Source organism: Rhinolophus hipposideros (genome assembly GCF_964194185.1).
Source record: "Rhinolophus hipposideros genome assembly, chromosome: 22".
NCBI lineage: Eukaryota > Metazoa > Chordata > Mammalia > Chiroptera > Rhinolophidae > Rhinolophus > Rhinolophus hipposideros.
The window spans coordinates 12,213,965-12,239,535 of record NC_138068.1 but is presented as its reverse complement, the minus strand read 5'-3'; the positions used below and the strand labels follow the sequence as shown (position 1 = coordinate 12,239,535).

The 25,571-nt window shown below is 51.1% G+C and overlaps 3 protein-coding genes across 6 annotated transcripts; 1 reads left to right on the top strand and 2 right to left on the bottom strand.

Moving 5' to 3' along the window:
- Nucleotides 1–967: 967 nt before the first annotated feature.
- Nucleotides 968–4,371, bottom strand: TNNC2 (troponin C2, fast skeletal type). Its single transcript, XM_081033223.1, has 6 exons — nt 4,247–4,371; nt 2,738–2,789; nt 2,456–2,599; nt 2,240–2,354; nt 1,940–2,076; nt 968–1,673 (listed from the first exon to the last, which is right to left on the bottom strand). The coding sequence occupies exons 1-6, from the start codon at nt 4,247–4,249 to the stop codon at nt 1,642–1,644; spliced, it is 483 nt and encodes a 160-aa protein (XP_080889349.1). The 5' UTR covers nt 4,250–4,371; the 3' UTR covers nt 968–1,641.
- A 3,469-nt stretch (nt 4,372–7,840) lies between these two features.
- SNX21 (sorting nexin family member 21) lies at nt 7,841–13,993 on the top strand. 3 transcript variants are annotated; one of them, XM_081033219.1, is made up of 4 exons: nt 7,841–8,017; nt 8,248–8,515; nt 9,022–9,172; nt 13,190–13,993. In XM_081033219.1, exon 4 carries the CDS (start codon nt 13,208–13,210, stop codon nt 13,862–13,864), a length of 657 nt encoding a protein of 218 aa, XP_080889345.1. In that variant the 5' UTR covers nt 7,841–8,017; nt 8,248–8,515; nt 9,022–9,172; nt 13,190–13,207; the 3' UTR covers nt 13,865–13,993. The 3 variants fall into 3 exon arrangements, with proteins under 3 accessions (XP_080889345.1, XP_080889344.1, XP_080889346.1); XM_081033218.1 differs by having other exon boundaries at nt 7,858–8,017; nt 9,022–9,179; XM_081033220.1 differs by lacking the exons at nt 7,841–8,017; nt 8,248–8,515; nt 9,022–9,172 and adding an exon at nt 12,905–13,021.
- Nucleotides 13,994–14,284: 291 nt separating this feature from the next.
- On the bottom strand, nt 14,285–25,457 carry ACOT8 (acyl-CoA thioesterase 8). 2 transcript variants are annotated; one of them, XM_081033221.1, is made up of 6 exons: nt 25,255–25,457; nt 23,793–23,929; nt 18,770–18,995; nt 16,668–16,825; nt 15,990–16,184; nt 14,285–14,529 (listed from the first exon to the last, which is right to left on the bottom strand). In XM_081033221.1, exons 1-6 carry the CDS (start codon nt 25,371–25,373, stop codon nt 14,411–14,413), a joined length of 954 nt encoding a protein of 317 aa, XP_080889347.1. In that variant the 5' UTR covers nt 25,374–25,457; the 3' UTR covers nt 14,285–14,410. The 2 variants fall into 2 exon arrangements, with proteins under 2 accessions (XP_080889347.1, XP_080889348.1); XM_081033222.1 differs by lacking the exon at nt 23,793–23,929 and having other exon boundaries at nt 25,255–25,427.
- Nucleotides 25,458–25,571: the final 114 nt, after the last annotated feature.

Sequence of the window (25,571 nt, the reverse complement as noted above, 5' to 3'; positions counted from 1 at the left end):
ATGCCTGCAAGGCACAGGGCACAGCACACAGTAGGTACTCAATCGTGATGATTACTAAACCTCAGAACTGATCGCAGCTGGAAATACAAACTGGGAAACATGAAGTTGGAGAGGGAGGGAGGGCTGTAGCAATGAATAACAGTGGAGTTCAATGTTTCAAGAATGATGGTGATAATGATATTAATAAGAGCATTTATTAAATGCTGAAACTATGTGCCAGCCTCTGTCCTAAGCTCTTAGCACACATGAACTCGTTCTCACAACCTTGTGAGATAAGGACCACCACTATCCCTATTTTACAGGTTAGGAAACGGAAGCACGGAGTGGTTTAATTTGTCACCAGCAGTGAGGAATCAAACTCAGGTAGCCTGACTAAAGCTAAAATGAACTACCCCTGCACTCAGTTAGGTTAGACGTGGTGCCTGTTATAACTGGGTTGTACACAAAGGATTGTGGAAGCCAGGCTACAGCCAATAAGGGCGGGGATCAAGGGAGGAGAAGATGGTATCTGAGCTGGGTTGAAGAATTTGCCAGGCTCATTAGAGAAAGAAGGGCATTCCTAGGAAGGAGAACCGCGTGTGCAAAGACCCAAAGGCTTAAATGTGCACTGTCCAGGGTAGGAATAATAAATTGCCCAGTGTGGCTGGAACCAGAGAGGGGAGGGGTGATTGTTGGAAGAGAGGCAGGGAGGGAGGAGAAGAAACTTGGATTTGATTCTAGAAGCAGTGGGGAGCCTTGAAGGACTTGCAACGGGAGTGGCCAGGTCAGATTTCACTTTAGCTAGATCACGCTGATGGCCCTCTGTTGAACCCACTGTAGGGAGAGCTAAAGGCAGAGAGACCAGGCAGAGGCAAAAACCCAGGGTGGAGGTGATGTCAGAACCTCCTTCCTTCCTGGGTGTCCCCACCCTCCCCTACCATCACCAGTACGAAGCACCTATAAGCGCTCAGAAAAACAGACCAAGTGGAAAGGGTCAAGCGGGAATAATATTGCCTGGGATGTAGGATGGACACCCACTCCCCCATCCCCAGCCCGGCAGCATGCGCCCAAGACCCAAAGGCTCCATAAAGGGGGGACAGTGGGGAAAGAAAGCAGCTTCACCCCGGCATCCCCTCGGGTCCAGCGCCCTGCTGCGACGTACTGCTGCCCCATTCCGAGGCACCTCCAAGGGCCGCCCTGACTCAGATCGAAACCCTCGTGGCCTCCCTGCTTCCTGCAGGGCGAGGCGCCACCGCAGCGGGTCCGCGAAGCTGCCCACGCCCCGCGCCAGCTGCTGGTAGCCCGCCGCGAGCCTGCCGAGCTCGTCGAGCGCCGCCCTGCACTCAACCGCCACCGCCTGGGGCTCCTGCGACCCGGTGCCTTTCCACATCCCGCTGCTGGACTCGCCTCTTCTAGGAGCCGGAAGGCGCTCGGGTGGCGCCAGCCGGGGTGGCGCCCTCCCCAGCCAAGCAGCCCCTGACACCCGCTCCTCGAGCCTTCCCTCACTCAGACCAAGCGCTTTGCAACGATTGCTTTTATTCCTTCTAGAAAGGGATCCCGAAAGAGGCAGCGCCTCCCTCGCGGGCGGGGAATGGCACGGAGCGGGGAGAAGCCCCCCCACCCGAGGGGGGCGCCGTTTCGGTGGAGGCCAGGGCCGACTTCTTACTGCACGCCCTCCATCATCTTCAGGAACTCTGCGGGAAGGAGAGAGAGGGACAGGCGGTCAGGGGTCCCCTCGGGACGCAGACCTGCGCCCGGGACGCAGTGTCAGGGGGCGCGAGTGCGGCCTGGCAGGGCGCCCGCCACGCGGAAACCCGCCCGCGGGAGGAGCCGGGTCAGGCTAGCCCCGCCCCGCCCGTGAGGCTAGCCGCGGGGTGGGTGGGTGCCGGCTGCGCGGGTGCCCCGCCCCGGATGCTCTCCACGCGGCTCTGGCCCGGCTCCCCAGGCCTGTGGCCCTCACCGTCGAAGTCAATGCGGCCATCGTTGTTCTTGTCCCCGTCTTTCATCAGGGATTCGATCTCCTCATCTGTCACGTGCTCCCCAGAGGACCTGAAGATCTCAGCCAGCTCCTCCGCATCGATGTAGCCGTCTGCGTTCCTTCGGGCGGAGGGACAGGGCGGGACTCAGGGCAGGCAGGGGCTCGCGGCCCCCGCCACTCTCCACACCCCGCGCCCAGCACCCCCACCCCAGAACCTTCCTGCCCTGCGGGCCGGTCTCCGACCGCTCAGCGCCTGCCTCGGCGCCCAGGCCCTCAGTGCACCTGTCGAAGACGCGGAAACACTCGGCCAGCTCCTCCTCGCTCTTCCCTTTCGCGTCCTCTTTCATCTGGCGCACCATCATGACCAAGAACTCCTCGAAGTCGATGGTGCCGCTGCCTGAAGGGAGCAGGTGGTGAGTGACCCCGAATCCCGGACACCTGGTTGCCCGCCTCTCCCGATTCCCCCGCGCACCCTGCCTGGGAAGGCCACCCGCTCACCGTCCTCATCCACCTCCTCAATGATGGCATCCAGCTCCTCTTTGGTGGGTGTCTGGCCCAGCATTCTCATCACCGTGCCCAACTCCTTGACGCTGATGTCCCCGCCACCATCAGCGTCAAACATGTCAAAGGCGGCCTTGAACTCTGCGAAGTGAAGGAAGGCAGAGGGCTGAGGTAAGCCTGGCTGGGCTGTCAGCCTCACATCTACCTTCCCACCCTGCCCAGATATCAAACACCCCCCAGCAGACATCAACCCAACAGTTAGCCTGCCAGTCCACTCACCAGCGATCATCTCCTCGCTGAGGTAGGACCGGGCCTCGGCCTGCTGGTCTGTCTGCAGAAGACACAGAGTCAGATGACAGAAGGGGCAGCCCTGGGGCGAATTCTTGCCTTAACCCCTGTGTCCTCAACCCCCAGCTCTGTAAGCCCCTTGGTCATCAGGAAGAACAACTCCAAACTAGCCATCCCTTCTGCCTGCCCCCACAGCCCCGGACCCCAGTTTTGGATAACTAGAGAGGAAACATTATGCCCAAGGCCTTCTCGCTTGTCAATCAGAAGTCAAGTCAGGAACCCCCTTGACTTGGGGAGGTCACTTGATGTCCCCTCATACCCTCACCTCTTCTGAGCAGCTTTTCAGGGATGAAATGAAATTAGGGCTATGAAAGGACTTTGTAAAGCGCCAGCACCAGTCCAGCGTGATTTCCCCATTTTCCCTAGCTCCTAACGGTATCTAGTTCTTTAATAGGTGCTCAATAAATGTTTGTTCTCAAATAAATCACACAACACCACGTTACTGAGCACCCACTAAGTGTCAGGCCATAACCCAAGCACTAGGACCACCAAGCAGAATCAGACACCTCATCCTTCCCCTCTGGGAACTTGCAGAGGCGGAGATTTTAAGCTTCCTTCTTATGATTCAGTCATTAGAGTAAATGCCACTCATGCCAGGCAGAACATGATGGGGGCTTTGCAGGTGTGAAAATAAAATTCCTGTGGGGGTTTCTGGTCACATCTAAGCCAAGCCATTTGGATAGGGGGCTTTGGACTGCGGCTGGCGGTGAGGAAGGGCTGAGGCACCCAAGGAGTTCATCTGGCTGGTGGCTAGCCCTCCTCCTTGCCCCCCTCCTCCTCGCCTGTGCCAGGAGGACAAGCTAATTTTAGTCTGGTGAGGGCAACAGCAGCTGGCCTCCAGGGTCTAATTACTCCTTGAAGTACAGTGGGGAGGGGGATCTCAGAGGAAGATGATAGATCCAAAGCAGACCCCCTCTGTGGGAGGCTGCGGTCTCTCTAACTCTGGCCTGTCATCTTCTGCCCCTTCTCATCACCCTTGGAGCTTGAGTCCCTGGAGGCCTCCCACCTTCCAAAGGAGCCTTTCTTCTCCCACTGGCAGGAGGGTTTGGCCAGGCTATCCCTGCCTATCCCTGCCACCGGTTCGCTGGTGTGACTCACTCTGGCCCGCAGGGTCCCCATCTCTACCAAGCTAAGGTAGATACAAGCTAAGACATCCCCCTCACAGGTCAATGACCAACATTGCTGGAAGTCCCAGAAGGTCTGCAGAAAATCGGCACGCCTTGAAGGCCAATGCCTGGGACATCCCCACCCTGCCTTCCAAGAGAAGTCCAAGGCTTTCCTCCCAGGCTTCCTCCTAGACACCTGGGTTACAGGAACCTTCACATTCCATCTTCAAACATCCAAGAACACCCGGATGCCCCACAGAGCACCCGGATTTGGCTTTAAAGAGCCCAGGAGTCCTCCAGCAAGCGAAGGGATGAAGTCTCTTCTTGTCCTTACCATGGTTCCTAGTCACAGGGACTCCTCTGCTGTCGGTCACCTCCTTTGCACTCCACCACCCAAAGATGCCCTGGCCCGCTCCAGGCCCTGGGATTTGTAGGGGCACCTTATCCTCCCACCTCCCTGCTCCTCAGGACTGGATGCCCTGGCCAATCAGATCCTGGGGTCAGTGAGTCCCCCCTCCTCCCGGAGTCCTAGCCCATTGCCTAATTTAGCCAAGGGCCCTTGCAGAGAAATTGAAGCCTCAGAGCAGGTGGCAGGCCTTGACGTCCTAGATTCTTCTGAGGAGAACCCGCCCTGCTCCACCGCCTTCGCGAGCCCCCTCCAAGAAGCACACTTGCTCCAAGATGGGTGAGGACAATCAGAATAGAGAAAAGTGAGGCTACGTGGTGGAATGGGGAGAGCACAAACCTTGAAGTCCAAAACCCAAATCTAAGCCCTGCCTCGGCAGGCTGTGTAACCTTGGACAGGTGGCAATGCTGCTCTGAGCTTCTGTCTTCTTGTCTGTGAGATGGGGTTAGTCATAACCTCCTTCACAGAGAGACTGTGGTACACAGGAACCCAAGTATAAGTCACCTAGCTTGTGCCAGCTACATACTGTTGATGCTTGGCAAGTGGAATGTCCTGTCTTTGAACAGGACCTGAGGAAGGGAAAGTGACAGCCACAGTTATTGAACCTCTACAGCATGCACACACTGTACTAAGCATTTTAACCACATGATCTCAGATCGTATCTAGTACTTATCCTGTGAGGTGCCAACTATTGTTATGCCCTTTTTATTGGGGAGCTTTGTAAATCATAAAGGTCTAGAGTCAGATTGGTGATTTGTATGAATCCTGACTGAGGGGAACTTGGGACAGACACTTCTTGGGGGACCCATCCAGAAGGAGAATTGTGCGGTGGGGTCCAGGAAACAGAATGTGTCCTTGGAGGAGAAATCAACGTTGAAAACAGATTCTTCTCTCAAGTTTACCTTCTCCAGGGAAAGGATTTGGAGATTTACTTTTTGGGGGAGGAAGAGGACCAGAGGAAGTTTGTCTAAGTAGGTAAAGGGGCCGCGAACCCCTTGCTGGAACTTGGTGAAGAAGTCTGCAGGTGCTCAGCTGACCATCTGGAGAGTAAAGGGGTGGGCAGATCAAGTCAAGTCTGAAGGGGGCCTAGCCTGAGAATCCACAGGGTCCAGCCTGGGCGTTGGGAGGTAGGCAACACTCATGACAATGGTTAAGGCAACGGAAAGAGCTCTGAGACAACTGAGTACAGAGTCTGGGGCCAGTGAAAGGGGGCTGGACACCAAGGTAGGCAGATGGACAGTGGCAGCTGGGCTGCCCTCTTCCCCTATATATAGACATTCCCAAAGGAAAGCTCAGAGGAGCCAGGCCAGGCTAAATAAGGCCTCTCCAAGCCAGACAGAGGGCCAAGGGGCGATGACACTCAAGGGATTCCAGTTTGGATACAAACATTGGAACCACTTGATCCCTTTGGAACAGAGTGTGGAACTCTCAGCAATCATTTGTTCATTGATTTGTTCTTTAATTTGTTCAGGGGCATGGATAGCGTCCATATTCAGTGTGGCCAAGCAATGTCCCACTGACCCCCTCCAATCTCACTCCCCTCCCCTCCCCACCTTGCATGCTGCTTTGCTTTGGTCCGATGAAAATACAATTCAAAACACCACCCTTTATAGCCTGCAGGCCTTCGCACATGCTGTTTTTTTCTGCCAGGAACTTCCCATCTTCCTGCTCTTCATCTGCTTACTTCTCTGTCTTTCTTAGCATCACTTCATCCAGGATCCCTCTTCCTCTACACCCAGGCCAAGAGGGTCTAAGGTGGTCTCCGGTAGTTTCCTCAGTCATAACACTGTGCATGCCGCATGATCACAACCTGTTCTGAGTTCCACAGACAAGAGGTTTCCTATTCACCACTGCATTCCCCAGTATCCAGCACTTGGCACTTAGCAAGTGTTCAATAAATATTGTGTGCTTTGTAAGAATAACTGAACTGAATGGCAACTGGTTCAATACAAGGAGGAAGTCACAGTTGAAGAACAACAGGAACAGGCAGCCTCAGGAGGTAAAAAGCTTCTTGTTACTGAATGCATGCAGGCAGGAATTTGATGACCATCTCTCCATACAGAGTCTAAGAGTAGTGCAATACAAGACATCAGGAGATCTCCTTGTTCTGGCCCTGTTTGTATATCCCAGGGTAAGCCCTTTCCCCTCCCTGAGCCTCAGACTACCCATCTGGAAAATGGAAGTGCTAGGCCAGATTTCTGAGTGACCCTCCTGCTCTGACAACCCATGGTTTTATGAATACCTGCTTTGAGCCCAGATTGTGAGGCATATGCCAAAGTACAACATAATATTCAGCCAGTTTGGTGAATGAGTGAGTGTTGAGTGAATGAATGAATGATGTGTCTTTTTTGCCCCAACACCGTGCTGGTAAGCGGAATGAAGAGTAGTTAGAACTTTGAAATTACACAGACGTGGCCTTAATTTCAAGCTCTCCTATTTCCTAGCTGTGGATTTTGGGAAAGTCAATTTGCCTCAGTTTCTTCATCTTGAAAATGGACTGTTATTATCCAATAACAACCCCTTCCCTAGGATGTTGTGAGGATGAGATGTGACCCCATGTAAAGTGCCTAGAACAGGATGTGCACGGAAACTCAATGGAACCTCAAGAAATGAGAGCCCCGCCCCCTCTGCATGTGGGAGGGCAGGGAATGTGTTTTCCATTCAAAGCTGTTTTCCCCTATCCCTCTCCTGTGCCATTCAAAATGGGTGGGAGCTACTGTCAGAAAGATTTTATTTGTTCTATTGTATAACTAGCAATATCTGCCCTGTTAGGGACAATATCTGGACCTTCCGACACAGGCAGCGACAATAAATTCTTCTTGACCTGCTGCTACCATCCCGATAAAACATAAAACACAGCCCTCCATAGGAGTTGCTGAAAATTAGCGGGCCTGCTGCTTGGGAAAAGAACAGGGAAAGAACTCAGGAACCTGGGCTATCAGACCCCATACTCAGAAACCTCTTGGCAAGCTGTGTGACTTTGGGCAAGTAACTCAGTCTCTCTGGGTTTCTTCTTTTGCCTACTTCCTTTATGTGAGGCTCAAGCGGAATTGTAAAAGCCTGTGAACACTGTAGAAACAATAATCATGTAACTGATCATTCTGTAAATCCCTGCTCTGTGCCAGGCACTGGACTAAGGTCCCTACAAAAGCTGCAAAATTAGTACTAGTATTAATTGTACTTTTATACATGAGAAAACCTGGGCTCAGCGAGGTCAAATTCCAACCCAGATCATGCATGGGTCTTCTCTTGGACTCAGTTTTCTCACCGGAAAGATGGGTTTCCCACTGTCACGGAATGACTTTGGAAAGTTAAAGAGTGCTGGGTGGAAACGAGGGGCTATATTGGGTCCAGCCTGAGTCTCCGGGATGGGTGAGAGGATTCAAGGAAGGTGTGAGCCCCGCCGGATTGGAGACGATCCCGCAGGAGGCGTGGGGCTCGCCCAGGCCTACCCAGGATTCCCGTCTCTCCTAGAGCAAAGGGCCCGGGATTCCCGGGCGTCTCCGGGTAGCGGGCGGGGCTGGGGGCGGGGCGGCGGCAGGAAGCGGCAGGAGCGGCGCCCCGAGCTGCTGGGCCGGGCAGAGCCGGCCCGGCCTCTGTAAACGGCCGGGGGCTGCACCGGGACCCCTAGGCAGCGACGCGTCCCCGAGTGCACCGCTGGACGCAGGAGGTCGAGACGCTACAGGGGGCGAAAGCGACGTGGGTAGTAGAGTCCCGGCCCCTCCCGGGAAGTGCGCGGCCCCAAGCTGCGCGGGTGAGGGGAGGGGGATGCGAGATGAGTCCCGGGACTCTCAGGACCCCAACGGGCAGGGGCGGGGCCTCCGCGGCGCCCCTCCCTCCCCCAACCTGGACCCCTCCCCTCCTCCTTCCCGATCGGGGCCCGGGTCTTCCGCCAGGGCCCAGGACCCACAGTCACGCACTCCCCCTAGGGTGCCATGGCTTCGCGGCTCCTGCACCGGCTGCGGCACGCTCTGGCCGGCGAGGGCCCCGGGGAGGCGGCGGCCGGCGCCGAGGTCGAGCAGTTCCCGGAGAGCTCGGAGCTGGAGGACGACGACGCCGAGGGCCTGTCCTCCCGTCTCAGCGGCACCCTTAGCTTCACCAGCGCCGAGGATGCGGATGACGAGGACGATGAGGACGACGAGGACGACGGGCCAGACCCGCTGCCCCGTGGGGACGAGGCGTCGGGAGAAGACACAGGCGAGTGCGGAGGACGAAGGCGGAAACCTTGGGGGCTCGATTAGGCCTCCACCTCACCCACGTTCCCGAGATAGTCACAGGGCTCTGAGTTGATCCTGCCCAAACTCCGAAATTCTGACACTTTGAAGTGTCCCGGCCACCTCTTGGCTGTGTGACCTTGAGAGAGTCACAACACCTTTTTGAACCAAGTTCTCCCTAGTGTCAAATGAGGGAAACCACTCCCTTCTCAGAGTTGTTGCAGACATTAGCTGTACAAGAGTCAGGGATACGACGTGGTGATGTGCTAGGGATGTCTTGGGGGTGCAGCTGTTGAGTTAGTGCCTACTGTGCACTTATCTGCCAGGCACGGTGTTTGGCATTCAGCCCCTCTCTCACCCTCAGTTTCCTTTTATGACAAATGGGGATAAAGTTATGTCACCTGTTGGGAGGATGAGTAAGGTCACAGAACGTGGTTTATGTGATCCTGGCTCCGGGCCCATTGATGTGACTGGTCTGTACTCATGCAGAACAGAACCCCCCACCTGATGGGCAGCGGGGTAGTCAGCACCTGGCACGGCAATTGCAGGATTTCTGGAAGAAGTCCCGGAACACCCTGGTACCCCAGCGGCTGCTCTTCGAAGTGACCAGCGCCAATGTGGTCAAGGACCCCCCCTCCAAGTACGTGGTGAGTGAGTGTCCAGGAATTCCTGAGCTGAGTCTGTAAGTCTAGCTAAGAGGAAGTAGGGAAGACTCCAACTTCCTTGGGGGAAAGGTGGCTATGTGGATAGAAATGGCTGCCCCCGTTTTACAGATGGAGAAACTGAGGCCAGAAAGGGGATGTAATTTGAACAAGTCCTAAGGCAATGACAGCTTCTCTGAAACTGAGTAAAGAAAGGATTATGTACCTGCTTCCTTTCCTGGTTTTGAGAGTAAGAAAACTGGTGTGTGTGCCCCAACTTGCCTTGCCTTCCAGGGGTTTGCAAATTGTAGCAAATGCAAGATACACTGGGAAGAATATTATCTGGATCAGATTTGAGACTCAAGTTGCATTGGTTAGTGGTTTTAAAAAAAGTGGGTTTTGGATGCAGAACTTGATTAAAATCCCACTTATTACCAGTTGTTTGATCTTGGGTGAGTTGTGTAGCCTTGATGACCCCGTTTCCTCGTCTGAGCAATGGGGATAATGCTGCGGATTGTCACAGGAATTAAATGAGACAGTGCACAGAAATGCCCTTAGCATTGGGCCTGGCATTATGAAGTCCTTGAGAAAATGTGTAAGATAAAAAATAGCTCTATTATTAACACTTAGCTCTGCATTGAAAATGCCTGGCTGTTGTGGCCTCCTTACAACCCAGGTCAATCAATTCTCGAGCACCCACCCTATACAGAATAATCTTATCCCCAGGGCTCCATTTAGGGACTTAGAGTGAAGAGCAATGTGGGGGAGGGCCTGGGCGTTCATTTTCGTCGCTGTGGAAAGGAGAAACTGACATGGAAAATGAGGTCTGCCAGGTCCTGCTCCTGGCCAGGCCTGAAACACAGCCTGACTTGGCTAGTCCTGGCAGCAGCAGCTCCCTGCCTCTCACTTCCCTCCTCTTCACTACCCTCCTCCGTTTCTGACTCAGCAGGAAGGGGGCCTGGAGCCCTGTCCCACATCTGGGCCTCTCCACCCATCTCTGCTGCTGTTAGTAAACAAGGGCTACACCCATAGGGTGACTGCTTCAATTTGAGCAGGGATTGACTGATAATCGAGTTTCAAGTGGCGAAAGTCCTGGCCAGGCGTCGTGCACAGGAAGCGGACCGCAAAGATCAGTTATCAAGGAGCAGCTGGGAAATAAGGAAGTACGGTGGTGACGCTGGGAATAGAATGACAAGATAGAGCAGGATGGCCAAGTATTATCTGGACGGTGTCTAGGGAAACAAATCACCTCCTTTTTCCCTACTGAACTTCTGGGGGCGAAGAACGCAGGCTTTGGCACTCCGTTGGCCTGGGTTGGAATCCCAGCTGGGCCATTGTCCAGCTGAGTCACTTAGAAGTCTGAAACCTTTGCCCTCCTTTTGAGCTGTCAGAGGAAGGACACTTTCCTTGCAGTGCATAGATGTCAAGTGCTTGGCACAGTGTAGGTGCTCAGTTAATGGAGCTCTATTGTTACCGTCTATATTGGCAGGACAGTACAAGGATCAGATGAGATAATGGATATAAAATGGTTTGGGGCCAAAGAAGGAAAAATAAAAATAAAATCCAGATGAACATAAGGGGGTCATTACAGACCATTCCTTGAAGTTTGTTCTACAGAAAATTGGTTTCCTGGAATGTTAGTAACTACTCCTTTAAAAACAAAAAAGATTGTACAGTTAATATGTTTTGGGAATGCAGAGTTGAACAAGAGTAAAGTGAGTTTCTTTACTATTGAACTTTTTAATCCTTAATATTAATGTACATTGTGAATGTTTGAGAGGAGGATAGAGTAGGCAAACCTAATTGACCAGGCGTAGTTAGAATGCTGGTAGTTTCACAGAACAAATTAGATTGAAAAATCTGGGTTTGAAATTAGTGTGCCTTTAACATCTAACACTTGTTAAACCCCCTTTTAAACCTGCTGGCTCAGCATTCTTATACAAGGTGTGATCAAACAATATGGTGAATGTTTAAATTAAAAGTATTACAGTAAAAGACATTGCCATTAATCCCCCTCAAAATACTCCCCCTTGCTTCAAACACACATATGCTATCGTGCTTGCCACTTTCTGAAGCAGTTCTGGAAGTCCTCTTTCATGAGTGTCTTTGGTTGTGCTGTCATGGCTGCCTCGATGTCTTGAATCATTTTGACATTAGGAAAGAGCCAGAAGTCACACGGCGCCAGATCTAGTGAATAAGGTGGATAAGGACACACCGTAATGTTTTTGACAGAAATTGCCATGTACCAAAAACAATGTGTGACATGGAGCGTTGTCATAATGGAGGATGATTTATAGCACACTTGAAAACACACCTTCTCTCAACCCCGTAGCTCACACCTGATTGACTGCACCAAACAAGTTGAAACTTGTCACACACTGTTAGTAAGGTTTGATGTGCCGCTTCCTGTATTGAAGATCCCTGCCTTTCCGTTGGATGACACTCGGCAAGAGCATTCACCGTATTTTGTGATCACAATGGAAAGGCTCTGTGTCACACATCACTTCTGGTATGGCAGTGTCTGCCAAACAAAAATATTACATAAGGTGGTGTCCTCATCCACCTTATTCATGGGATCTGGCACCATGCGACTTCTGGCTGTTCCCCAAAGTCAAAATGACCATGAAAGGGAAATGTTTTGAATTGATTTAGGACATGGAAGTAGCTACGACAACTCAACTAAAGACACTCATGAAAGAGCACTTCCCGAACTGCTTCAGAAAATGGCAAGAACAATGGGATAAGTGTGTTTGAAGCAAGGGAGAGTATTTTGAGGGGGGTTAATGGCAATGTGTCTTTAACTGTAATAAATTTTTTTCCCATTTAAACATTCAGTGTATTTTTTTAACACATCTCGTAGATTAATCCATATTTGGGTTCTCATACCTGGGGGAAGCTTCACGGTCATCTTGTTCAGTGTTTCCCAAGCATTGGTCATTCCAATACCACCTTCATGATTCTTTTCCCATCTAAATGCTATTTGTACCATTCGTTGCTTCACATTTTCCTTTAAATAAACCGTTTTTGTATTGTTTTGTTTTGGGCTTAAGCTTAAAAGATCACTTGATAGTACTACTGTCTGTGGAAAGCCTCATTTGCCGTAAAGAGAAGATAACCATAAAAATCAAAGCAGTGAAATGAAACAGTGTCCTTAAACCCTGCCTGGATTCTGTTGCTTCAGGGCCCTGACCAGAGATGGTTTTTTGGCTCTTTTTTAAACATGGAGCTAAAGTGTTGAAGTGCTTTTTTTGAAACCAAACTGAGAGCTTCTCAATTTGCCATCAGGAAGACTCAAAGACAATCGAGGGAGAATGACCTCCTGCCTCTGATTGTGTCATTTACTCAAGCACGTACCACCTACAAATCTCAGGACCAACATTTGTACACGTTCTACACCCGAGTCAACACTAACCTGGGCCAACACTTCATTCACTAGAGAAGGAAGCACACCTGAGAAGGGGACTGCCTGCCCTAAGGTCCCACAGTGAGCGAGTAGCTGACCTGGGGTTAAAACTTGAGTCAGAGTTCAGCGTACTTTTCACACTGATAGCTCCTGGGGTGTCCGAAGACCTGTCCTCCAGGTCTGGATTGGAACAACCTGGCTGGGGATATGAGGGCTGTGTCTAGAGTAGAGCAGAGCTTCTCAAGTGTGGCTCAGAGGCCCAGGAGATTGGCACGGGTTTCCGCTCACCCCTGGTTTTCCAGAGGGGCTAGAGAGCTCACTGCCCAGTGGGAAGGGAGTACTTTTTGGAAGGGGCGAAAGGGCAGCGGCTCCAGGCACTGAAGATTATCTCTGTCTTTCTTTCCCCGTGCTACCTTGGGCCCGGGTCATTTCAGACAAGCCTCAGGTAAGATGGGACTGGGCTCCCTAGCTGCTGCTCCAGCAGCTCCCACCCTCCTGGGCTGTCTCAGGGGTGAAGGGAAGAGGTGGGGAAACAGAGCTGGAAGTCTGGGTGTGGGGAGAGAAGGGGCCCACGGACCACTGGCACCTGCCCTGACCCCCACCCTCCCTGCAGCTCTACACCCTCGCCGTGATGGGTCCAGGGCCACCAGATCGCCAGCCAGCCCAGATCTCTCGCCGCTACTCGGACTTTGAGCGGTTACACCGAAACCTGCAGCGGCAGTTCCGGGGCCCGATGGCTGCCATCTCCTTCCCCCGTAAGCGCCTGCGCCGGAATTTCACTGCAGAGACCATTGCCCGCCGCAGCAGGGCCTTTGAGCAGTTTTTGAGCCACCTGCAGGCAGTCCCAGAGCTGCGTCATGCCCCAGACCTGCAGGACTTCTTCGTGCTGCCCGAGCTGCGGCGGGCACAGAGCCTCACCTGCACTGGCCTCTATCGTGAGGCTCTGGTGCTTTGGGCCAATGCCTGGCAGCTGCAGGCCCAGCTGGGCACCCCTTCGGGCCCAGATCGCCCTCTGCTGACTCTGGCTGGGCTGGCTGTATGCCACCAGGAGCTGGAGGACCCTGGGGAGGCCCGGGCATGCTGTGAGAGGGCCCTACAGCTGCTGGGGGACAAGAGCCCTCACCCCTTGTTGGCACCTTTTCTGGAGGCCCACGTCCGGCTCTCCTGGCGCCTAGGCCTGGACAAACGCCAATCAGAGGCGAGACTCCAGGCCCTGCAGGAGGCAGGTGTGACCCCCACGCCACCCCCAAGTCTCAAAGAATTGCTCATCAAGGAGGTACTAGACTAACCTTGCCTAGACTTAAGGCCACCTTGGGGAGATATGCTGCCCCAGGATGGCCAGGGGGTGAGCTTGGGGGCTGATGAGGACCCAGACAACAGTTGGGAAGCTGTAGGAGGTGCTGGGAACCCCTAGAAGTTCCCCCAAAGAATTTGTAGCAGACCCAGGAAACACGGTTCTCCTGCTGAGCCAGGCTCAGGACCAGCCTTGGCTGGAGATGCCTGGGGTGGTCCAGGGAGGGAGTCTGACACAGCCTCTTCAGCTTAGGAACAGCTGGGGGCTCTGCTCCAGGTCGGGTCAGTGTTCCCTTTCCCTTGGGCCTCCAAGCCAGCGAGGCAGCCTGGCCGAAGGGCCAGGGGCTCTGCCTCTGGAGTTGACGGCTGGACGGAGGGCTGCTGTTCTGGCCCAGGAGAATTAAAGGCCAGCAGCTCCAGTGGTATCAGTCTCTTTATTGGATGTGAGGGACAGAAGGCCCAGCCCTCACTGTAACTCCTGCCTCAGGAGTAGAGGGAAAAGGGAGATCCATGAAGCCCCAGGCCAAGCTGGTACCTCTGGCTACAGCTTGCTCTCTGAGACACGGGGCTTCACTCGGATCACGCCCTCCTGGGAACAGGACACAGCCAGGACCCCATCCCGACGCCACAGCTGCCCATGTACCAGCGCCCGGGAGCCACCTATGGGTAAGGAAAAGGGTAAGAACGGCCTTCTCTCTCCTTTGGCACAGCAAGATGTGCTTCTTGAAAAGGGTGCAATCCAGGTTGTGCTGCCATGTCCAGGGGCACACTGAGTGTTGTGGTCACCCCCAATCTTCAAGTGCCTCTGTATGAGCCTAGTATGGTCAGTCGTTGGGGAGTAACTCCTCCCACGGGCTCCCCACTTGACCCCCCACTTGACCGTTTAATAGCACTTTCACATATCCTCTGGCTTCCTCAAAAAGATCAGAAGTTCTCAGAACAACCTTGGTCAGTAGCTTGGCTAAGCAGAACCGCCCCACCTCCAGCCACTTGTGTGAGGAAACCCATCAGTTCTCTTTATACTAAATCAAACCAGTCCCTCAGGCTGATATTCCATGAGAAAACATCTCTACCCCCATCCCCCAGGGGACAAGAGCTGGGGAAGGGGACCTGGGGCCATGAGGTCTGGCCACCCCTCCCCCGCCACCTTCAGATTTCCTCTCCCTTGCTGCCCTTGGGCCTGTGTTTGATATTTATGAAGGGACCTGCTGATTTCCCTGAAGTAGAGCTTACTTAGTCCTCACATAGCCAAGTGAAGCTTGTTGTCCCCTTTTCCAGATGATGACTCTGAAGTTCACAGAGGCTCAGGAGCTTGACCTTAAGATCAGGCCAAACTCATGTGTCCTAACTTGAAGGTTGTTGATCCTGAACTATGACGCTATTTGTACTTGAGAGTCTCCCTTCCCTGAACATAAAGAGTCTCTTAAGTTTTGTTGCTGTTTTACAAAGCAAGGTTTTCGTGTGTGTGTGTTTTTTCATTTGAAATGTACTTCCTTGGAAAGGAACCCAGGGCTCTGAGACTAGACACTGATAAGTGGGTCTGAGTTTCCTTATGTCTCTGATGAGGAGTGTCCAAGAAGTGGGGCCCTTAGAAACTGTTGAACACGCTGAGCCCCAACCAGGTTAACCAGCAGCATCACTTAGGGAGCTTATTTAAAGACAGTTTCCTGGACCTCTTCCAAGACCTGCTGAGTCAGAATCTGGGAATCAGAATCTGTTTTGAAAAAGCTCCCCCAGTGGGGGTCTGATGGACACCGGGTTTGGATGCTACTGCTCAATGCCACCGTTTGTTTAGATGGGGAAACTGAGGCTCAGAGAGGAGGCAGGACTTACCCAAGATTGTACTGAGAATCTGAAGTGGTTCTGCGACTAGAACTGTGTCTCTGAGACAAAGTAAATCATATTCCCAACATGTTACAGAAATTAAGAGCTGAGGAGGTGGCTCCTCCTCCAGCCTCACCCTGTCATTTGAAGACAAGGCTGCCAAAGCCTAGGAGGGCAGGAGAAGGGACCTGTGCAGTGTGCCCCACAGGATGTGGGTGGGGGACAGCATCACCCACAAAGCAGGCTCCCTGCCAGCCCAAGGTCAGTCCCCGTGTCCCACGGGGCCCCACACTCACCAGCCCAGGGGCTCTTGCACTCATAGAGCATCCAGTGGTCAGCTCGGAAGGGGGCGTGGAACCACATGGAGTGGTCCAAGGAGGCCATGAAGCGCACATTATGCTGATAGTGGTGGGGCAGCAGCGCTGTGCCCAGGAAGGCATAGTCCGAGATGTAGGCAGCCACGCAACAGTGCATCTTGATGTCGCCCTCCCCTGTAACAGGTCCCAGCCCCGTCAGCCCTGGGATCCTGGGCTTTACGGCTCAGGACCGGCAGGGAGGTGGGGGAGAAAGGGACTGCTGTGCACAGCATGCAGACTGCTCCCTGCATGAGGGCACCTGGCCCAAGGTGCATGTGTGACGGGGGACAGGGAGGTGGGGGTGGAGGGAGGGCAGGAATGAGGACCGAAATGCAGTCTTCACTAGTGAAGTCTCCCACACAGGCAACTATGGTTAGCAGTGGACCTGGGGAAGACCCTCAACAAGATGCCTGCCTTCCCCAGAAGAGGCCCATAGGATTCCAGTCACCTCCCCATTCGCCCCATGCAAAGGCCTGATGATCCTGGTGAGAAACTGAGCCAACTTCCCCATCACCCAGAGAGGGGACGTAACATGCCCAGGGTTACACAGGGCAAATAAGGTTATGCAAGCCTAGACCCCTGGGGAGTGTTTTTTTCCAGTCCAGGGGGTCTTCTTACCAATATAGCCCCGGGCTCGCACCCAGAACATCTGATTGGGCTCCCTGTTCTGCAGCTTGTTCAGGATGGGTGGGTTTACCATTTTGATCTCAATGGGCACGTCCTGGGCAGCAATTCGATTCAGCCCCACTCGGTACTTCTCGTGAAGGTTAGGGTCCCTGAAAGTAAAGGGGCGATGGGCTGGGGGAGATTCGGAGAGGGGAGCTGCCTCTCCTGACCCCCCTCATTCCTCCATAGGGACTCCTGACTTAGCCCCAAAGCTGGCAGGCAGGAGTGTCTAGTTTTTGAATCTTTTCTTTGTCTCTTACGAGCCATGTGGCCTTGCGCAGGTTAATAGTCTCTCCGAGCCTATTTTCCCATCTGTAAAATGTGGATAGTGACAGTAACCTACCTCATAGTAAATAACCATTGTGGAGAAGAGAAGGTAATGCATATACAAGCAACGCATCACAGGCATGAAGCGGACCGCTAGTATGCACTGCTCTAAGCATTTCAGCCACATTAACTCATTCCTCACAACAACCCTGTGACATTGGGACAGTGATCACCCCCAGGGATACATGAAATAAGCAGAGAGTCCAAGCTGCTAGCTCAGGAAGTGGAGATGGCAGGATTCCAACCCAGGCAGTCTGGCTCCACGGTTAACCACTTAACCACTTCACTATTCCCAACACTCAGAAAACAGCTGCCCAACTGGGACTGAGTTATCTAACCCTAAGCTAGTAGGAACACTGTAGCCCCAGGGGAAGGAGCCCATTTCCAGGGAAGCCCCTTGGCCACCCCTGGAGCTCTGCACCGGTATTTCTACTTTCATCCTTATCCTGTTGAGCACTGTCCGTGGAACCTTCTGTGACGATGGAATGTCTATCTGCACTGTCCACCATGGCCGCCACGAGTCACAGGTGGCTATTGAGTGAATGCTTGAAACGTGGCTGAGAAACAGAACTATTCATTCCATCAGGTGTTAATTTAATATAGTCATATGTGCCTAGTGGCTTTCTTGGTGGACAGCACAGCTCTAGATTTAGGGACCTTTAAGAACAATGTCCTCCTTTCATTTCAGCAAACGTTTCTGTGCTCTGACTGCATACCAGACTCTGCTTATTCCAGTCTGTCAGTGGTGGTATAACTACAATTTACTGAGCACTCACGAAGTGCCTTATTATCTCCTATCTCATTTACTCCTCACTGCAGCCTCATGAGGTAGGAATTAATTAGCACCATTTTATAAAGGAGGGCACAGGCTCAGAGTGGGAAAGCAACTTGCCCAAACTCACACAGCTAGCAGAGACAGAGTCAAGATTTGAACCCAGGCCTTTCCCAGGTTCAAACCCACATCTGTCCCATCACACCCTACTGCCTCCCCAGCATGCAGCATAAGACAGACGCTCTCCCTGTGATATAGCTGTGAAGTAAGCTGGGAAGAAACGACCATTCCCAGTTTTTAGGTGAAGAAGCAGGGCTCTGAGCGGCTGGGGAGTCGGGAAAGTCACACGGTAAATGGGCAGTAATGGAGCACAGCCCTGGCCAGAATCCATGTGTCTGTCCTGTGTCAGGACCCAGAGCTCTCCCTTGCCCTACCAGTTTCCCAACATTACCAACTGTGATCCAAGTATGCAATATGTTTTGCCAGGTGACATACAAAATATTTCACATGCACTAAGGCAAAGGTAGCAGGGCCATAGGTCACTGCAGCAGGAACCCTTACCCCGTCAGGCATTACCTTCTAGGCTGCTGGATCATGTGACCTCGGAGGAGGAGGGCGTCACTCACAGACTGGGGACGTGAGTATTTACCAAGTAGGTATAGAAATCTCAATATTTTAACCACCAGTAAAGTTATACTGTACCTGAACCGGCTGAATCGTAAGCCCTGCATGCTACGTCACGACCCAGTACCCTTGCACATACACACAACCACACACACACAACTGAAACTAAACTTTCAACAAAAGGATTCTTACCCTTACTGTATACAATACACTCCAATATCTTCTTTTCTCGTCTATATTTTTAAAATGCCAGTCAAGACGCCCGAAAGGATTCTATGACCCACTAACAGGTGCCAACTACAGCCTGCACGTTAGCCTCCAGGTCTCTCACCTTAAATACTGAGCAATGAGGGCCTCGTGGTCGAGCAGCTCTTCCGGTGGGGGCACCGTGGGCATGGAGCACTGGTGCTGCACAGGGCTGGGCTGGGCCTGCTGGAAGGAGGCCTGGCAGATGAAGATGGGCTTGCCATGTTGCACGGCCTTCACAGAGCGCACCGAGAAACTCGTCCCTGTTCGCGTCCGCTCCACCTGGTACAAAACTGGCACCTTTGGGTCCCCTGCAGGGGGCATAAGGGACACAGTAAGCCTGAGTGAGCCCCACGGGCCCTGTCATCATTACAATGGCTGGACAGGCACCTGTGCTACTCAGTCTCCATTTCTTTTCTGCTTGGTAGCTACTGATGGAGGCCAGGTATTGGGGATACAGAGAGAACACCAGACCCTGTCATAGGGATGTCCCCAGTGCAGGTGGAACTCCTCTGTCAACAGCACAGGACAAAAGGGACATTGCCAGATTCCCTGCATTCAGATCCAGGTCTGCCACTCACCAGCTGCAGGACCTTGGGAAAGTCACTTAACTTCTCTGAGCAGTTTATACACCTCTAACATGGGGATCATTATAATGTCCCTACCTCTCAGGATTTGAATGGGAATTAGTTCATAGTTGTAAAATAGTTAGAATGCTATCCAGCTCTATAAGTGTTTGTCAGATAAAATAAACATTCTCAGCTTTTTTCTTGTTCCATCTGTACCTGGGATCTTGTCATGAGTCCAGTACCATTTTTCTAGATCCAGTCAGCAAATCTGGCCTGCTCCCTGTTTTCTTTGTTTTGTTCTTTTTCTTTCTTTTTTTAGAACAAGCAAAGGCTACTTATTCAGTTTAGTATATCAAGGGAGTCAGCCACCATCACTTACATTCGGTAGCGACTCAAAGGCAGGCCGGGGAGTGGGAAAGCTTTAGCGTGAAAGAGAGGTTTCCAGCGTCCCCTGATTGGAGGCTGTTGGCATGGGAAAGCTGTCAGGCATGGGAAAGCTGTGGCAGGCTAACTAGAAGTGGGGCATCCTATGTAATTGGTTAGAGGTGCATGTTTGGCTTTCTGCAGTTGGTCCTCAGTTGGCAGTATGAGCAAAAATTAGGGAAGCTGTCAGTTATGAACCAAGTCCTAGCTGTTTGGGGCTGATTGTTATAGGGGCTGTGGTTCGGCTTCCTGGACTGGCTTGCTAGAAATGGTGGTCTGACTTCCTAAAGCCTGACACGTAGACAGTAAGCTGGCTTCCTGTGCTGGTTGCTACCAATTGTGGATCAGAATTCTGTGTTTATATATGGTCTGGCCATTGTCTGTTTGAATATTTATTCTCTCAGGAAAAGCCTGTTGTCAGTCACTTCATCCTTGATACAAGTGGCGGTCCCTTGGCCCTTCTCCTTTGGGTGTCCATGCTCCTGATGCAGGATGGGAAGCATTGGCCCCAGGTAGAGGATGAGCAGCCCTCAACCAGCAGGTGAGGGAGGATTTTTAGGGACAGAGAGTCTCCTTCGTGTCCCTGAAGTCCTTCACTATCTCTCTGAGTCAGGCTGACCTTGGAAAATCCTGAGACCTAGGCAATAAGAAGTCTTGGGGATGATTTTCAACTTTCAGATGAAAGAAGCAGGTCTACACAAGTGTTGCTTTCTCCACCCCAATCCAAATGGGGAGCTAAACAGGTATTCAGGGGGATTCAATAGCATTCAATAGCAATAAACATCATTGGGAAGCCTTGAAGCCTGGTTGGTTTGCCAGCACTCTGATATCAGGCATTGCCAAAGGGCTACTTTTATGAGAATGGGGATTCCTCAAGGTCAAAGGCCTTTGACAAAGACTTTCTAAGAGTCCAGAAACTGAAGATAGCTACATGTGCAGTCTGATTTCAGGGGCTAGAAAGGAAGCCAATAAATTTAAAAAGAAAAAAAAGTTTTCAAACAATCCTTGGTCTGCAGCTAAAATGCAGTACTTTCAGTTACGCGTGATTTACCTCCGTATGAATGTTTCAGGCCCATTCTTGGAAATTATTAGTGGAACACGGCAGGTAGGCTCTGGAGTAGTATATTGAAGGAAGGGAGCTAACATCTATGGAGTGGGTACTCGGTGCCAAGCAATGTTAGTTACCAAGGTATCTTCCCTCATGTTGGTCTCACAATGACTATGTAGAGGGCGTCTTATTCCCATTATATAGGTGAGGAAACTGAGGCCACAGAGAACATTTTTTGGAATACAGCCAACCCAGTTTGTTTACATATGTCTACTGTTGTTTTTGCCTAGAAAACCTAAACTATTTACTATCTTGCCCTTTATAGAATGTTTGCAGACTCCTGCTCTAGATTCTCCGAGCACTAAACCTATACTAAGTCAAATGACTCCTGTATTACATCCTGCTACTTCTCTAGAGAAACACTTTTAAAACAAAAAAAATCCAAACTGATTAACACTCTAATCTGGGTTTTTAGAAAAAGAATTGATATGATAAGTGGCCAAGGACCAACACCTCCCTCCCCAGTATCTTTTAATTAAAAATATTGGAAGGGTGGCCGGTTAGCTCAGCTGGTTAGAGTGGTGCTGATAACACCAAGGTTGCTGGTTCAATCCCCGCATGGGCCACTGTGAGCTGCGTCCTCCTTAAAAATAAAAATCATTGGGACATCATCATTGGTTATAATAAGTGACGTACCCGGTAGAGGGCCACATTACAAACTGGTGTCAAAATTAAATAAGTAAATGGGGACACTTCTAAAGTGAGTCAGGGCTACTATACAAGAGGAAGTGACTTGCACTTTTATGCCTCAAACCTCTGGAATGTTCAAACGGGGCAGAATAACCTTTGGCCTAACACAACATTGTGCCCAAAAAACAAAACTGTCTGCAGAGGTAACAAGAAAGCAGTTGTTATGACTACCGGACTGAAAATTTAAAACACTGTTTAGAATTAACATCACTGTTATATTACCTGCACCAATAGAAATGCCTTCCTTCTATTGATGTGATTGTTTTCCTTCCCTTTTCATAAATACCCATTGCCTCTGTCTTCTAATGGCAACACTATTGGGGCTTCTGCCTGAATCAGTGAAACTGGCACAGCTTTTCTTCTGATCTAAAATAAACACTTGTTGCCTCTCACTTTGAAAGGCTTTTTTATTTTTAGGTTAACACTGGTAAAAGAGCTTCCCTTTTTGCCTTGCTGCCAGGAAGCTCAGAACTAACTTTTGTATAAAACTGCAACAATATGCCTTAGCCTAGTTTTTTGACACAATCATTTCCCCAAATCCCGTAAATCCCCTTACTATTAGACTCCTGTCCCTTGACTTTTATTGTGATAGTCCTATAACAGCTGCCAATTATTTTAAGCTGTCTTGAGGCCCTTCAAGAAGCAGGTAGGGACATAACTGATTGATTATTTTGAAACAGTAGCATGGGCATAGCTCATTTCATGCTGCCCCTGGATCGAGAATTTCCAAGGAAGAGGATCCTTCCCCCAGACCCTGGGATGGGCACCCTGGCAGCTCTCCCTTGGTTTGGAATGATCTCTCAAGAGTGAAAGAGAAAAACACAAAAGGAGGGAAGAATGTGGAGCTTGGAGTCACACAAACTCAAGTTCAAATCCTGGCTCTGCCTCCCTAAGCACTTTAAGGGGGTTACATGAGTATAACTTCTCCCGGTCCCAGTTTCCTTATAGGTAAAAGGATGGCAGGAATGTGTTTACTTCTGAGGACTAAACAAGACGGGTGTGTTCTATATCATGCAAATTTTAATTATTCCCATAAGTTTCTTATCAAAAAACAATGACAGTTACCATTTATGTAAAACTTTCAGCATACCGGGTCCTGCACTAGATACTTTATCTGAAAAGACTCATAGAATTCTTTCAGACACTAGATGAAGAAACTGAAATGGCCCCACCGCCTCAAAACAAAACTGTCTCACTAGGCTAGGATTACAACATCAAAAGGCCAGCATTTTTGTTAATTTCTCTTCCCCCTACTTAATGAATTACAGTTAACTTCCTGGAGGACTATTTGCAATGCATTATATAAAAATACAAAACTTTGAGGTTACATCCAAACTGAAGAAATAAATGGCACTTTTGCTCCCAATTGGCATAAAGGTAAGACCCGGCCTGGGCCCACAGTAAGTATTCAAATACTTTACAGCAATGACTGTCAGGGAGGGTCAGGCAACAAAAAGATGGGGAGTGAGGGGCATGAGGACGTACAATGAAAAGGTATGTATGTTTACTATTATAACTATTTTATATTTGTAAAATGAAGGGGGAAACCCCACTATTGTTTTCTTAATATGAATCACATATTGTTTAGGTCCATAAATTCTTCTCAGCTGATGGGACTATGCAGAAGACAATGACTCTTAAAATTGGGGACATCTGACTTAGGAGTGAGGGGAAGGGAGGGAAAGCAAGTTAGATTTTTGTTTCTCAAAAGAGAGCATGGGTTTTTTAAAAAACTGCTTTCTTGCTCCTTAATTTGATCCCAAGAGCTGTAAGCAGCCATAGAGATCATCTCGATAAAACACACTTAGTCCTGCCCTCCTCCATTTTTTAGGTGGCATGAAGGAACCAAGCCTCAGAGAGAAGGGTAAGTAACCTCCCTCAAGGTCGCATGGTGAATTAGTACTGAAACTAGAGCCGCGGCCTTTTAATTCCCTGTCTGGTGCTTTCTTCTCCCAACCAAGCTGCCTATCTCCAAATTCCTAGCAGAGATTACAGCACCCCTCTGAGCATCCAGCACAGCACTTAGCACCAGAAGGTATGAAAAGAATGAAAAACAAAGGACCCACAGGGAGCAGTTAAGCCTCAAAGTCCTGTGTCATTTGGGGCCAGATAACAAGCAGTTGTAAGGTCTAAACCTCTCCTAGGCCCCACCCAGGCCTTGTTCCCCTCTAGGCTCTGTGACCAACTAACTCTCCCCCTTCCTCTCTGCCCACTTCCCCATCCTCCTCTCACCGTTCATGGCTCAGTCAGCCCCCCAAGGCCAGGAAGAAGTAGCTGCTGGGCCACAAGGGCTGGTTGGGAGCACGGAGGTGGCTTACCTGCCCGTACAAAATAGCAGTGCAAGGAGTGCACATGAACGTCTTCACTCACAGACTTGGCTGCAGCCACCAGGGCCTGTCCCACGATCTGACCCCCAAACAACCGCTGGTTTGTGGGTATCCAGTAATGCCTTCCTCTGTGGGGAGAAGGAGAAAGCAGGAAAGACTTGGGGAGCTGGGCCAAATCCTACATCCATCAGTGAGCGTCTAGTGCAGGATCTATTAACCTTATTGGTGTTTGGAATCCTTTTGAGAATCTGGTGAAAGCCCTGGACCCTTTCCTCAGACAAACATCCTTACATCAGTCTGCATACAGCATACGTCTTCAAGGTCTTCAGGATTGCCCAACACTTCGGTGGATTTTGGTTAAGGATAACAAACCAACCCCTGTGTTTTACACTAAGAGGGGTCAGAGAGGGAGAGTGACTTGAGCAAGGTCATACAGCCTAAACACTGCCAATCCTAAACAGTACCTGGGTCTTCTAACCCCAAGGCCAGTGTTTCTTCCACTGCCCATACCAGAGTAAGGCAAAACAGGGCCTTGAGTGACTAAGACGAACCCCAAGGGCTGGGGGTGGAATGCATTAAGGCCTGGCACTTACTCCCCTCAACTTTGACAGCTCCATTCTTCCAAGAACTAGATTTAGAGCTCGAAGGGCCCTCAACGTTCAAGTCTAACTAACCCCCTTCCGTGTGCAGATGTGAAAACTGAGGCCCCAGAGGTGAAAAGAGCAACTTGTCCAGTGCGTGAACTGTGTGGAGGCTGAAGGATTTAGGTCTCCAGCTTTCCAGGTCCCAGCACAAGCCAAGTTTCGCATTTTTATATAATGCATTGCAAATAGTCCTCCAGGAAGTTATCTGTAATTCGTTAAGTAGGGGGAAAAGGAATTAACACCCAAAATAGCTCCCAATAAGCCAATAGGAGCCTTGAAACTCAAAACTTAAATCCTCAGCTGCAGTCAAGAATTTAAGTGGCATCGGGATGGAAAATGGCTCAGGCCTCAGAACGAATAAGGAGAGACCAGACCCCACCAAGAGGTGGTGGGGATGGGGCATGTAAAAGGAAAAGATAGGAACATGCACGGAGCTGAGGATAAATTTTAAACCTGATCAGCTGTGTGCTCTGGGGCAAACCACTGCCCTTTTTAGGTTGGTTCCAGAGACAGGACTCCTCAAGGGAGGTTGCTGAGAAGGCTGTCTCAGGTCATCACTTTATTTGTCCAGACTGCATACACCTCGTAGGGTTGGGGCTGCACAGCCCCGGCGTGAAGAAGAGAGAAAGCCGGGACAGCGAGGAAAGCTCTGTCAGGGACAGGTTCTCTCCCAATCGTGGCAGAGCCTGCATCAAGCGCAGAGCCCATCCTCGTCCAGGAAGCTATGAACAGGAGGCTACAGGATGGCGGCAGTCGAGATCAGGAACCTCTGCCCCAATGAAGGATGCGGGCCAGATGCGGCCAGCTACCTGAAAAGATCCTCGTCCAGCGGCTCGAGGTTGAGCACGCTGGTGACCAGGACGCTGCGGAGGTCCCCGGGGGGATCGCCGCTGCCCTGTCCATCCTTCGGGGCCTGCGGAGAAGTCATATGGATCACCTGCCTTCTGGACCCGTACGCTGCACTGGTCCCGACTCGCGGAAACCCGCATAGAACGCACAGCTTCCGGCAGATTGCCGTAGTAATCGGAAATCCCTTTCAGGCACTAAGAATGCAGTATGCAGGTTATGATTGGCCGGTGCATCTGTCAGTCTTAGGGGGTGTGGCTATCTTTCTCTAACGATTAGA

Coding starts and splice junctions, on each gene's coding strand:
- TNNC2 (XM_081033223.1), bottom strand. Junction 2,600..2,737: donor CAGCGAGGAGATGATCGCTG/GTGAGTGGACTG, acceptor TTCACTTCGCAG/AGTTCAAGGCCGCCTTTGAC. Junction 1,674..1,939: donor TGGCCGCATTGACTTCGACG/GTGAGGGCCACA, acceptor TCCTTCCCGCAG/AGTTCCTGAAGATGATGGAG.
- SNX21 (XM_081033218.1), top strand. CDS start 8,254: ATGGCTTCGCGGCTCCTGCACCGGCTGCGGCACGCTCTGGCCGGCGAG. Junction 8,516..9,021: donor GGCGTCGGGAGAAGACACAG/GCGAGTGCGGAG, acceptor GTACTCATGCAG/AACAGAACCCCCCACCTGAT. Junction 9,180..13,189: donor ACCCCCCCTCCAAGTACGTG/GTGAGTGAGTGT, acceptor CCCTCCCTGCAG/CTCTACACCCTCGCCGTGAT.
- ACOT8 (XM_081033221.1), bottom strand. CDS start 25,373: ATGACTTCTCCGCAGGCCCCGAAGGATGGACAGGGCAGCGGCGATCCC. Junction 23,930..25,254: donor CTGGACGAGGATCTTTTCAG/GTAGCTGGCCGC, acceptor TTCTCCCCACAG/AGGAAGGCATTACTGGATAC. Junction 16,826..18,769: donor CTCATTGCTCAGTATTTAAG/GTGAGAGACCTG, acceptor CTTTACTTTCAG/GGACCCTAACCTTCACGAGA.